The 13,800-nt window shown below is 39.3% G+C and overlaps 3 protein-coding genes and 1 pseudogene across 4 annotated transcripts; all 4 read left to right on the forward strand.

The window, feature by feature from the left end:
• LOC104750961 (protein DETOXIFICATION 14-like) lies at positions 1,244-3,664 on the forward strand. The gene is made up of 7 exons (XM_010472820.2): positions 1,244-1,687; positions 1,783-2,327; positions 2,434-2,520; positions 2,612-2,668; positions 2,763-3,001; positions 3,092-3,297; positions 3,488-3,664. Exons 1-7 carry the CDS (start codon positions 1,442-1,444, stop codon positions 3,554-3,556), a joined length of 1,449 nt encoding a protein of 482 aa, XP_010471122.1. The 5' UTR covers positions 1,244-1,441; the 3' UTR covers positions 3,557-3,664.
• LOC104750960 (protein DETOXIFICATION 14-like) lies at positions 3,753-6,520 on the forward strand. Of its 2 annotated transcripts, XM_010472817.2 has the most exons (7): positions 3,753-4,459; positions 4,646-5,190; positions 5,275-5,361; positions 5,464-5,520; positions 5,608-5,846; positions 5,940-6,145; positions 6,227-6,517. In XM_010472817.2, exons 1-7 carry the CDS (start codon positions 4,211-4,213, stop codon positions 6,281-6,283), a joined length of 1,440 nt encoding a protein of 479 aa, XP_010471119.1. In that variant the 5' UTR covers positions 3,753-4,210; the 3' UTR covers positions 6,284-6,517. The 2 variants fall into 2 exon arrangements, with proteins under 2 accessions (XP_010471119.1, XP_010471121.1); XM_010472819.2 differs by lacking the exon at positions 5,464-5,520 and having other exon boundaries at positions 6,227-6,520.
• Positions 7,086-8,797, forward strand: LOC104753772 (protein DETOXIFICATION 14-like). The gene is made up of 6 exons (XM_010475973.1): positions 7,086-7,169; positions 7,251-7,795; positions 7,886-7,991; positions 8,039-8,135; positions 8,211-8,416; positions 8,536-8,797. Exons 1-6 carry the CDS (start codon positions 7,086-7,088, stop codon positions 8,611-8,613), a joined length of 1,116 nt encoding a protein of 371 aa, XP_010474275.1. The 3' UTR covers positions 8,614-8,797.
• On the forward strand, positions 12,416-13,766 carry LOC104750966 (annotated as a pseudogene).

Here is a 13,800-nt window from a genome sequence, read left to right on the forward strand (position 1 = left end):
CATAATTAACTAATAACTATTACAAAATGTTTTTAAAAATTACAAATCAAAATCTATTATTTCGATTATCCCATAACATATCAGCAATATTGTCTCGTATGTTTGCCATATATGGTCTATCTTCTCTCTCGACCTCATCTTGTTCATTTGAGTAATTTTGCTCGTTTTCTGTATGCACTTTTGAAGAATCTTCAAAGAAATCTGTATCCGAAAAATTCGAAACTCTAATAAAGTTGTGGAGTCCCATCGTGACGATAATTACTCTCTTTTGCACTTCCAAACCATATCTAGGATCATCCCTAAGAATCCTCCACTTCTTCTTCCATACTCCAAATGTTTGTTCTATAATAGAACGTAAAGATGTATGAGATCTATTAAATAACTTTTCTTTATTCAGTGGCGGAAGACCATTATATTATTATATTATTTCAATAATAATATAATTATTGAAATAAGATAAAGAAAGATATGTGTAATGCTAAATAAATTCAATTGCAAATAAAGTTAGGTGTATATTAAAAGTTACCCGTTTACGTATAGGAGGATCCATGTTTGCATTCATATTACGACCTTGTGATGACATATCTATAATCACAAACAATATTAAGTTAGTTAATAAATATAAGATCAAACTAAAAGTTAACTAAAAACATCATATCTATACTAATAAACTAGCTCATCATCCTTAAAAAAATTAACTAATAAATTCTCAAATATCTACTATAAACTAAACTAAAAAGAAAATGAGGTGAGAAAATAAAACTTACTTATGAATTTGAGATGAGATAAATGGTTGATTCAAAAGAGTTTTAGATTGAAGTGTACTGGTTCGACTTTAGTCTGGTCTGGAGTGTACTGGACAACCATTCACAATTTAAGATGCTAAATTATATATTATTTCTGCAGGAGTAGAATTTTCATACGACACGACACTAAATTTAAAATTCCAAAATGAAAAAAAAAAATGAAAAATATAGAGCAAGTCAGTGACAATGAGGTTGGTTGACAACTTCACATGATATAAACGGAACAAATTTTTCAATTGATTTAACTTTTGATTTAATGCCTTGTACAGAAAGAAACAACCATATACTTTTTATTCAAATAAAAAACTACATTTCAATTTATTTTTTTCAAACTAAAGAGCGTAAAGATTTTCATATTTGTATACTTTGGTAATTTCCAACCTTTTCTTAATTTGCTATAACTATAAGTCATGTGCCATATAGATCCAGGGAAAACATTTATGGCGGCTGACTGAGAGAGGACGACGCATGTATCGGTTTTATCGGAAGGTGTAGAAACATGATACGACACGCCGCTAAATTCCAGAAAGCAAAACAAAAAAAATATAAACATATAAAATAGAATATATAGGGATTGGTTCGGTGTTTCTGAATCAAATCTCAAGATCTCAGCGAAGAAGGAAGAAGGAAGAGGAATGGATTCAGTGGAGAAGGGCTTGCTCGTGGTGAGGAGCCATGGAGAAGAAGTAAACAAGAAAGATGGGTTTTTGCGGGAGATGCAGAGGCTTGGTTACATTGCTGGTCCGATGATTGCGATCAACTCGTCTATGTACGTTCTTCTTGTGATATCGACAATGATGGTTGGTCATCTCGGTGAGCTTTATCTCTCCAGCACCGCCATTGCCATTTCTTTCTGCAGCGTCACTGGTTTCAGCCTCGTCGTATGTCTCTCTCTCACTCTTTCTTGATCTGTTTCGTTTGATAAATTTGGTTATATGATTCTGATTTGTGATTTTTGTGGTGGTAAACTATACAGTTTGGATTGGCTAGTGCATTGGAGACTTTATGTGGTCAAGCTAATGGAGCTAAACAATTTGAGAAGCTTGGAGTTCATACTTACACAGGGATTGTCTCATTGTTTCTTGTGTGTATTCCTTTGTCTCTTCTTTGGAGTTACATGGGTGATATACTCTTTGCCATTGGACAAGACCCTATGGTTGCTCAAGAAGCTGGAAAGTTTGCAACTTGGCTCATACCTGCGCTCTTTGGTTATGCTACTTTGCAGCCGCTTGTTCGGTTTTTCCAAGCGCAGAGTCTGATTTTGCCGTTGATTATGAGTTCAATTTCTGCTGTCTGTGTCCACGTTGTCCTTTGCTGGAGTTTGGTCTTTAAGTTTGGGCTTGGGAGCCTCGGTGCAGCTATTGCGATTGGTGTTTCTTACTGGTTAAACGTGACTGTTCTTGGATTATACATGACGTTTTCTTCCAGCTGTAGCAAGAGCCGTGCTCCCATCTCCATGAGTTTGTTTGAAGGAATGGGAGAATTTTTTCGGTTTGGAATCCCATCTGCCTCTATGATTTGGTAATATAAACTTCTCTTCATGCCTCTTTTTGTTGGTTTGGTTACAGAGTTCTTGACAGTTGAGTCTTGACTTGAGAATCTTTGTTTTCTTTTGGTGTTGAACTAGCCTGGAATGGTGGTCATTCGAGTTTTTAGTCATGCTTTCTGGGATATTACCAAATCCGAAGCTAGAAACCTCTATTCTCTCAGTGTGGTATGTTTTTGTATATCCTAATGACTTTGTTTTGGAATGGATTGTTAACATATATACATACAACTCAGTTGTTTTGTCTTTTCTTTAATAGTCTATCAACAATCTCCTCCTTGTACCAAATACCAGAGAGTCTAGGCGCAGCAGCAAGGTTCTCTCTTTTCTCAATTTCCCAATTTTGCAAAATTGGAGATATCTATCTTTGAAACCTAAAACCCTTCTCTCTGTTGTTGTTGGTGTTGCAGTACAAGAGTTGCAAACGAGTTAGGAGCTGGAAACCCAAAACAAGCTCGAATGGCGGTTTATACAGTGATGGTTATAACAGGTGTAGAATCAATAATGGTGAGTGCAATAGTTTTTGCAGCAAGAAACGTATTTGGTTACCTATTCAGCTCTGAAATCGAAGTTGTGGATTATGTAAGATCAATGGCTCCGCTGGTTGCTTTATCTGTCATATTTGATGCCCTTCACGCAGTTCTTTCGGGTTAGAGTCTCCTTCTATAATGTTAAAAATTCATTAAGAAACTAGTTTTAAGGATCAACAATGTTTTAACTAAGGGGATTGACACTGCAGGTGTGGCTAGAGGATCAGGGAGGCAAGATATAGGGGCTTATGTAAACCTAGCAGCATACTATCTCTGCGGCATACCAACTGCTGTTTTATTAGCTTTTAGGTTTAAAATGGGAGGAAGAGGACTCTGGATTGGGATCACTGTTGGGTCCTTTGTGCAAGCTGTTTTGCTCGGTCTTATCGTAATCCTCACCAACTGGAAACAACAGGTTAGTAAAGTAATGTCCTTTGTACACATGTTGTTCTCATGTTTAATTCATTAGTAGGTTTGGAAAGTAAAAGCGAGAGTGATGTCGTATACACATGTTGATCCTATGGTTCAAATAGTAGGTTCTGGAAGTAAAAGTGAAAGTGATGTGTTTTTTGATATATGTATGAATTAATGATATTTGTGTGCAGGCGAGAAAGGCTAGAGAAAGAGTTATGGGTGATGAGTTTGAAGAGAAAGATAATGAAGTGATCAGCTAAACTAATCAAAAGTTCAATCACCATCTTCTCCATTAAATGTCGTGTGTGTTTATTTGTGTTGTTGTTTTCAAGTATAGTAATGAGGAATTGAATGTTCACATTAGTTTTGGCCTCTAGCGGTCGAGCCCTTTACGATTTGCTCCAAGTTATGGAGCTAAAAAAGAGCAAATAAATGTATAGGAGTGAGGAAACAATAAGAGTGGACTGATGATTAACTAAAAGAGCAAACAAACAAATCTTTTGATGCTAAAGAAATTCAAAAATGGGTTTCAAAGATAAACAAGAAGAATTTGTTTATCTAATGCCTTTGAAGAGGAAGAAACAACCACATTCATATACAATCAACACTGAAATCAATTACTAAGGAAGTTTAGATGTCAATACATTTTCTAGTTCAAGTAATTTCAATAGATAGTTTCAAGCCAAGCATGATTTTGTTCTCAAATGCCACTTTCCTTATTTGCTATCATGGACCATATAGCTCCAGAGAAAATTTATGGTGGTTGAATAAGAGAGGAGGTTCGTACAAGCCTAGAAGGTGTAAACATAAATGATGGTATAGATAGGGAAGATTCATAGAAGATCAGGTTAAAAAATCCCTAAAGAAAGCTCAAGATCTCTCCAGTGAAGAAACAAAAACAAGAAGGAAGAGGAATGGATTCTGCAGAGAAGGGTCTGCTTGCAAAGAGCGACGAGGAAGAAGTCAAGAAGAAAGATGGTTATTTCCGGGAGATGAAGAGGCTTGGTTACATTGCTGGTCCGATGGTTGCAGTAAACTTGTCTATGGATTTTCTTCAAGTGATATCTATAGTGATGATTGGTCATCTCGGTGACGGTGAGCTTTTCCTTTCTAGCACCGCCATTGCTGTTTCTTTCTGCAGCGCCACCGGTTTCAGCCTTGTCGTAAGTCTTTCTCTCTCTTTATGGTCATTGTTCTTCTTCGTTTGGAAGTTGCAGCCACCAAATGACCAACTGACTGCAACTTCCAAACTTACACAGATCCTCTCTGTTCTCTTTCTTGAATCTTGAATTCTTGATTATGGGATTAGCTTATGATTCTGAATTGTGATTGTGATTATCATTTTACAGTTTGGATTGGCTAGTGCAATGGAGACTTTATGTGGCCAAGCTTATGGAGCTAAACAGTATGAGAAACTTGGAGTACATACTTACACAACGATTCTCTCTTTGTATCTTGTGTGTATTCCTTTGTCTGTGCTATGGAGTTACATGGGTGCTATACTCTCTCTCATTGGACAAGATCCTCTGGTTGCTCAAGAAGCTGGGAAATTTGCAACTTGGCTCATACCTGCCCTCTTTGCTTACGCCACTTTACAGCCGCTTGTACAGTTTTTGCAAGCGCAGAGTCTGATTTTTCCGTTGATTATAAGCTCACTCTCTGCTGTCTGTGTCCACGTTTCCCTCTGCTGGAGTTTGGTCTTTAAGTTTGGGCTTGGGATCCGCGGTGCAGCTATAGCGATTGGGGTTTCTTACTGGGTAAACGTGGTTGTACTTGGATTATACATGAAGTTTTCTTCCAGCTGTAGCAAGAGCCGTGCAACTATCTCCATGAGTGTGTTCAAAGGAATGAAAGAGTTTTTCTGGCTTGGAATCCCATCTGCGTCGATGATTTGGTATAGAAACTTTTCTTTATTCCTCTTTTGGTTGGTTTGGTTTCGTCACAGTGTTCTTGACATTTAACTTTGGTGTTGAACTAGCCTCGAGTGGTGGTCATTCGAATTTTTGGTCCTGCTCTCTGGGATTTTACCAAATTCAACGCTAGAAACCTCTGTTCTCTCAGTGTGGTATTTTTTTTCTTTTTTCTTTTTCTTTTCTATCTTTTAAAGACTTGGGTTTTGGAATGTAATAGTATCGTACAACTCAGTTGCTCTCTTCCTTCTTTAAAGTCTATCGACAATATCCTTTGCATACCATATACCAGAGAGTCTCGGCGCAGCAGCAAGGTTCTTTTTTTTCTTTTCGGTTATGCAAAATGAGAGTTATCTATCTAAAACCTAAAACCCTTATCTCTCTTGTGGTGGTTGTTGTAGTACAAGAGTTGCAAACGAGTTAGGAGCTGGAAATCCGAAACAAGCTCGGATGGCGGTTTACACAGTGATGGTTATAGCAGGTGTAGAATCAATACTGGTGAGTGCAATAGTCTTTGGTTCAAGAAATGTATTTGGTTACTTATTCAGCTCAGAAACCGAAGTTGTGGATTACGTAAGATCAATGGCCCCGCTGGTTTCTTTATTAGTAATATTTGATGCCCTCCACACGGTTCTTTCGGGTTAGATTCTCTCCTCCTATAATGTTAAAATCATGAATGAAGTTAACGTTTATAATTGATGTGTTATTAGTGGAAATGAAACATATATAACAGGTGTGGCTAGAGGAGCAGGGAGGCAAGATAAAGGGGCTTATGTAAACCTAGCAGCATACTATCTCTGTGGCACACCAACTGCTATCATATTAGCCTTTGGGTTTAAAATGAGAGGAAGAGGACTCTGGATTGGGATCACAGTTGGGTCCTTTGTTCAAGCTTTTTTGCTCGGTCTTATCGTTATGTTTACCAACTGGGAGCAAGAGGTTAGTTAAGTGAAAATGATTTAGTGAATTTGTAAAAAATGAAAGTGATGTCTATTGATAATGCATGAATCATATGGGCAGGCGAAAAATGCAAGAGAAAGACTGATGGCTGAGGAGTTTGAAGATGAAAATAAGTGAAGAAGTACATTATTAAAAATAAAATAAATAAGTGAAGAACATGATAAGCCAAATCAATTTCTTCATTTAAAGCTTGTAATCAGTATGAGTTTGTTGGTGTTGTTGTTTTATGAAACAAAACAAAAATAAAATTAATGCATAATATTATTACAAGCGTACAACTATGATGATTTATGGGAAAGTGGAGGGAAAATAATAATCCCGTTACCCGTTAGAAAAATATTTTAATAAAAACTAAAGAATATTAATGTGATGCTTCTTTATTTTTAGTGTTTCTGTGTATTTAGTGTTTAATTGACAGTTGAACCATAAAGTTGCTATAGCAAAAAAAAAAAAATATATATATATAAACTTAAAAGCAAAATTACGACCATTGAATTTTTCAACATTGAGCCATTATTTCGATTCAGATAGAATTTATGGCGGCTGAACGAGAGAGGTATAGAATCAAGATACGACACACAGAAGACAAGTCATAAAATATTACTAGTAGAACAAGTATATAAGATTGATTGTTGGGAGAATAGGTTAAAGATTCTCGTGATCTCAGGGGAAGAAGAAGAAGAAGAAGAAGCAGAGAGAATGGATTCGGTGGAGCAGGGCTTGCTTGTGANCTGTCAACTCAGTCCTCCTTGTACCAAATACCAGAGAGTCTTGGCGCAGCAGCAAGGTTCTTGCTCATTTCCCGTCTTTCTTCCATTTTTAGAAAGGGGAGTTATATATCAAAAACATAAAACCCTTCTCTCTGACTTTTGTTGGTTGCAGTACAAGAGTTGCAAACGAGTTAGGGGCTGGAAAAGNGATGGTTGGTCATCTCGGTGAGCTTTATCTCTCAAGCACCGCCATTGCCTTTTCTTTCTGTAGCGTCACCGGTTTTAGTCTCGTCGTATGTCCCTCTTTCTTGATCTGTTTCTTTTGATAAGCTTAAGATTCTGAGTTGTGATCAATTATGTGACCATATATACAGTTTGGATTGGCTAGTGCGTTGGAGACTTTATGTGGTCAAGCTTATGGAGCTAAACAATTCGAAAAACTTGGAGTTCATACTTACACAGGGATCTTCTCTTTGTATCTTGTGTGTATTCCTTTGTCAGTTCTTTGGAGTTACATGGGTGATATACTTTCTCTTATTGGACAAGATCCTCTGGTGGCTCAACAAGCTGGAAAGTTTGCAACTTGGCTCATACCTGCGCTCTTTGGTTATGCTACTTTGCAGTCACTTGTTCGGTTTTACCAAGCGCAGAGTCTGATTTTGCCTTTGATTATGAGTTCAATATCTGCTCTTTGTGTCCATGTTGTTCTCTGCTGGAGTTTGGTCTTTAAGTTTGGTCTTGGGAGCCTCGGTGCAGCTATTGCGATTGGCGTCTCTTACTGGTTTAACGTGACTGTTCTTGGATTATACATGACGTTTTCTTCCAGCTGTAGCAAGACTCGTGCTCCCATCTCCATGAGTGTGTTTAAAGGAATGGGAGAGTTTTTCCGGTTTGGAATCCCATCTGCATCTATGATTTGGTAATATAAACTCCTCTTACCTCCTCTCTGTGTTTAGTCACAGAGTTGTTGACATTAGACTTGTCTTTAATCTCTTTAGTGTTATATTAGCCTCGAGTGGTGGTCATTCGAATTTCTTCTCTTACTCTCTGGGATTTTACCAAATCCTAAGCTAGAAGCCTCTGTTCTCTCAGTCTGGTATGTCCCTTTCATCTTCTAAATAATTAAGTTTGGAATGGACTGATCAGTTGCTTAANTTACCTATTCAGCTCTGAAATCGAAGTTGTGGATTATGTAAGATCAATGGCTCCGTTGGTTGCTTTATCGGTCATATTTGATGCCCTTCACGCAGTTCTTTCGGGTTAGAGTCTCCTTCTATAATGTTAAAATCATTAAGAGACTAATTACAGGATTAACAATGTGTTTGGAATTGTAGGTGTAGCTAGAGGATCAGGGAGACAAGATATAGGGGCTTATGTAAATCTAGCAGCATACTATCTCTGTGGTATACCAACTGCTATTCTATTAGCGTTTAGGTTTAAAATGGGAGGAAGAGGACTCTGGATTGGGATCACAGTTGGGTCCTTTGTACAAGCGGTTTTGCTCGGTCTTATCGTCATCCTCACCAACTGGAAACAACAGGTTAGTAAAGTGAAAGTAATGATGTTCTTTATTTAGTATGTTTGATTTTGAGGAAAAAAAAAATTGATTAGTACATTTTCAGAAAGTGAAACTGATGTCTATATGAATGGTATGAGCAGGCGGGAAAAGCGAGGCTGAGAGTGATGGGTGGCGAGTTTAATGAGAAAGATAGTGAAGAACATGAGGAGATCAGCTAAATCAATAGACTGACAATCATGTCGTCGCCATTAAATGTTGAGCTTTAATTAGTTCGATATATGTGGTGTACTGGTGTTGTTGTTATAGTGATGATGAAGAATTGATTGTGAGTTTCGGCCTCTACTGTCTTTGATGTCCACACTACTTATAAAAAGTTAATAATCATTTATCATATCGAAAACAAATAATCTAACAATTGCTCATAAAAATCTGACTAATATATAAGATTAGAAATCAATATAATCAAATAAACCTACTTTTGCCGACAAGCAATGGTATGTAACAGTCTTGATCTCTACCTCTTCTATGTCATAATTAACTCATAAGTCATACACCTTTTTTTTGTCGAACAACCCCATATATTAAGTTATCGGAAGAGACTCTCTGCGTTAGAGAGCCAAGAAGAGACCGATGTGCTTACATGGGAAAAACAGAAACCTCGTACTCTTGCACATTTCGCAAGTTTGTCAGCACGGATGTTATCTTCCCTAGGAATATGTCTTAAGCTAAAACTAGCTAAACAATCTCTAAAGTGAATAAAATTCCTCAATTCTGATGAAAAATTCGGCCAATCTTCTACATTGGATGTCATTGTTAGTAAGTCTGCACAATCTATCGCAAAGAGTGCTCTATCCAAGCCCAAGGTCAGTAAGCATTCCATAGCCCAAATGAGGGTGTCGAGCTCTGCGTGTAGAGGAGAAAGACTTTTCCGCGATCTTTTTAACCCCATATTCAATATCCTATCCCCAATGGACGCTATCCAGCCGTGACCGCTCCTATCCATGTCTGTGTGCCAAGATCCGTCAATATAGCAAATAACGGTGTCCTGTGGGAGGGGAGTCGGGGATATCCTGGCTTCATCTATCCCACACACCAGGTCTTTCGTATTGGCTCTTCTCCAAACCTCTTCTTCTTTGATAGCTTTTTCCAACGTGTCTTGCAGGGGCTCAGAGATATTTTCAAACACTTTCTTATTTCTTGCCTTCCACATGTACCACATCATCCAAGGAAATGGCCTCAAGTGTTCAACGAGGTTACCGACGTCTCTATCTCTCCCATATAGAAAATCAAGGTTACTATATAGGGAAGGTGAAGGGAACACCAAAGGATGGGAGGGTATAGTTGATAATGCCCACACCTGGCGTGCTGGAGGACATTCAAATAGCATGTAGTTGATAGTTTCCTCCTCTCCTCCACATCTAGGGCAACCCTTGTCTCTACCAATATGTTGATGATGTAAGCGTTGGCAAACGGCCACGCATCCAGTCACACATTGCCACACGAAGTGCTTCAGCTTTCGTGATGTTTTTAACTTCCATGCTTGCGCCTTGAGTGTTGTAACGCTAGGGCTCTGAACAGGGAGGTCACAAGCAGGGCGAGAGATAGCTCTCACGGCTTCATATCCAGACTTAACCGTATAATTTCCTGACTTTGTCAAGGTCCAGGAATACCCGTCTCGCGAGGCTTGTAAACTCAGTTTGATCCCCATGATAAGGGTAATTTCGGAGGGAAGAGTTCCCGAAGACGCTCCACTTTCCATTGTTTAATGTTAAAATCAATCAGTGTGTCAACACACATCATAGGATCTCTCGCATGCTATAGCCCTAGTGGTGATCGGGCCGGTGAATCTGGGATCCATGGTTCAGTCCAAACGAACGTGTTGAATCCTGAACTGATGGTCTTCTGGATGCCATACGATAAGACTTGCTTTGCCGCCAACATGCTCCTCCATCCATAGGATGGTCTGTTTGATACTTGTGTCTCCAATGGATTGCAGTAGCGGTAGTATCTCCCTTTGAGGACTCGACTAAGAAGAGTATATGGGTATCGCAACAGCCTCCAAAGATGCTTTGCCAACAGGGCAAGATTGAACTCTTCTCGTGTCCGGAAGCCTAGCCCGCCTTCCGATATATCATTACACATCTGTTCCCAAGAAAGCCAGTGTAATCCTTTACTCTCAGCCTTGTTGCTCCACCAGAAATTGGCAATAACACTATTTAATTTTGAGCAAATGGCTTTTGGTAAGAGAAAACACGATATGACATATGTCGGAATTGCTTGCGCCACTGATTTTATCAGGATTTCTTTTCCTCAATGACGATGACAACAGGGAGGATTCCCTGCTTCGGGGGTGGTATGTCGTGTTAGTCTCTCCGACACGATGCCACACCGTGTTGCGGTTCATCTCCGAAGGAGGGATTTCTCTGGACTGGTACAGGTTCCTTTCCACCTGAGGTGAGTCAGATGGAGTGTCTCGTGCCTCTAGTTGAGATCTTGTGCGGTAATCATTGGCTGGTCCTGCAGAGATCTCTGAGGCGTGATGGTTCCGGCGGCGACCATCACTGTTTCGCACCTCCTCCCGGTGGGTCCTATCACTCCTATCAACCGGAGCTCTTCGAGTGTCCAATCTACCGGGCAACTCAGCTGCTCTTCGTTCCTTATTAAGTTGTCTTTGGTGGTCTGACAGTTGGGGACAATCTCTCTCTTCATGGGAGATTAAGTGGCAAGTAAAGCAATACTGAAACAGTTTCTCATAAACAAGTGAGACCGTTACTTCTTCTCCATCGTCCGTCACCACTCGCTTAGTAAACTTTAATGGTTTAGTAACGTTTACAGCCACCAAAACTCTAGCATTCGTGGTATCAACCTCGGAGACATGGCCAAGAGAAGCCCCTATACCTCTGAAAGCTTCATCCACCCAACATCGAAGGGGAAGATCTTGTATCTTAACCCAAAAGTTAACAAAGCACAGGAGATTTTCCTGGAAATTGAGTTCCCATCGTTCTAGCGAGAAAGTCCATTTGTTGAAGTGACAAGGCCTTTTCCTTAGGACTTTCTGCAGGTCTTCTTCAGATTCGAAGTTAAAGTGGAATCGACCATTGCCTAGGTCAAAGCCACGAACTCGGCCATCTACATCCCAGATTCCTAAGCTTGGCATAAACGCCAGAAAAGTTTCCATGCTTCTGCCTCCAGTGTGGAAAACGCGCCCAATCAACGTGAGCCTAAATCTTCTGGTCAGAGCAGCATTGTCCAAGGCTGGTAAGCGAACTGGTTCATCCTCCTCAGCAGAGGGACTGTTCCTGGACACAGATCCAGCTCCATTAGAGGTAATATGCTTCATCTTGAGCGAAGTGAGAATAGCAGAGGAAGAGTTTGACTTATGTTTGAGTTGGTGGTGAAAGGTGTAAAGGGGTCTGGGGTAGACAATCTTGCCGAAAACTGGTTACTTCGTAGGGTGCTGATAGAGAGTAAAGGTGGGTTTGAGTGACAGGGGGAACATAAAAACACAACAGGTATGTTGGAAGATAAGAAGTAACATCTCTTTGTCCATCGGAAACAAAGGAATTTTCTGTTATTGGGATGTATTGGTTGGTGAAGTTCATCCCGATTTGAAAGTTTTCCTTCTTTTAGACATCTCGAAGAACGTGTCTGGGAGAGAAGAAGTCACGGGTCTAAGCATCGGTAACTTAACTCATAAGTCATACTCATAACTCACCAATGTGAGAACATTGTGGGTATAAAAGATCAGAAACATTTTGGAAGGTTTGATGTCAAGTAGTAGTAGCAAATGATGATTATGATTTTATTAGTTTAGGATTACCAAATCAAAGCTTTGTGGGTGTGTTGTTGTTTTAGAAATCAAATCAAATAACCCTAGTTTTGCCGACAAGCAATGGTACAAAAAATCGTTAGCGAATTGTAGGAATACGAAAGTGTTGTTGAAGAGTGAAAAAATCCCTAACATAGATTAAACGAGAACTTTGAAGTTAGGGACTTACGTACGAGTACGACTAGAGGCGAAGAAATTCGGAGATGGCGAAACCAAAGAGAGACGAATTGAATCAAATCCTTGTTGGTTATCACAACACCATCAAAGATACTCTTCAGGTTTTTTTTTTCTTTGGTTTCGTGTTTTGTGATGGAAATTTTTACTCCGATTTAGAGCGTATTTAGTGATTTTCTTCTGCAGATGTTCGAGCAAGTTACGTCTCTTACACAAGAAAAATTAAGCTCGAACGATGTCCTTGAGATTTCTGATCACCTTTCAAAACAAGCCACCATAGGTTTCCTTTTGCCAGTTGTTGTCTTTTCGTAACCTACTTTTTTTGTTTTTCTTCAATTGTTTGGGTTATATAATTGCAAATTTGTAATAGTGGGAATGCTATGGACTGGAGAACAACCTCCACAAGCTGAAGCACTGAAGGAGGCTATCGAGTCATACTTTAACGCTCTTCAAGGATTTTTGCTGCATTGTCATGGAAGCATGGCTGGTGATGGGACTACACTTTCTTCATCAATACAAGCCTCTATGAAACAAATTGTCGATTCCAGCTTCAGATTTTTGCAGGGTTCTGTCTCTCTATACGGTAAGAAGCCTCCATGTTCTTGTTCTTATATTGATTAAGATTACTCAATACTATGGTGGTTCTGTTGTTTTGGAAACAGAAGGAACATATGAGAAAGGTAGGAAGCCGTCGATTCCGCAGCTTGCAGGAGCAGTGTGGGAAGCATGCTCAAATCTGAAGAAGGTGCCTGCAACAAACATCAAAGCGATTGGAAGGGCGATGACACTGGTCGCTATTACCATGAAAGATGTTCTTAGGGAAATGAAAGAACTGAAGCCAGCTTGTTCTTCACCCGAGCCTGATGAGCTTACGCAAATGCTGAAAGCCAAACTCCAAACTCAGATGAAGATGAAGATGATTTAGGCGATGACTTGTCTCCTGAAGAATTTGAAGTTGCTAAAATGGTAGCTGATATCGTGTCTGAGACACTTTTGGTAATAAAAGAGTTATCCGTGCTATCACAGGCATGATCAAGCTGGAGAATCCAAAGGATAATGGTGAGTTTGTGGTCTCTCTTGAGAAACTACTGAAGTTGTGTCAAGGAACCAGTGTACAGATTGACGAGCTTGGAGCTTGCGTTTACCCACCGCAAGAGTTTGGTTCTCATGAAACAAACAGTGGAAAGAATAAAGGAAAATATTGATGAGATTGAGGCTGCTGTTAAGGATTTTAAGAATTCTTCATCAGAAGCTTTATTGGGAACTTGCAGAAGGCTACATATGTTGATTGAACATATGAAAACTGAACTAGACACAAGAACTAAAGCTGATCAAGTAGTTTGCAAATTGCAAAATGTTACTCTTTAACACTTACAAAAAAGTTTGGATTTAAGGTTCTTGC

This window comes from Camelina sativa, chromosome 16, assembly GCF_000633955.1.
Source record: "Camelina sativa cultivar DH55 chromosome 16, Cs, whole genome shotgun sequence".
NCBI classification, from domain to species: Eukaryota; Viridiplantae; Streptophyta; class Magnoliopsida; order Brassicales; family Brassicaceae; genus Camelina; species Camelina sativa.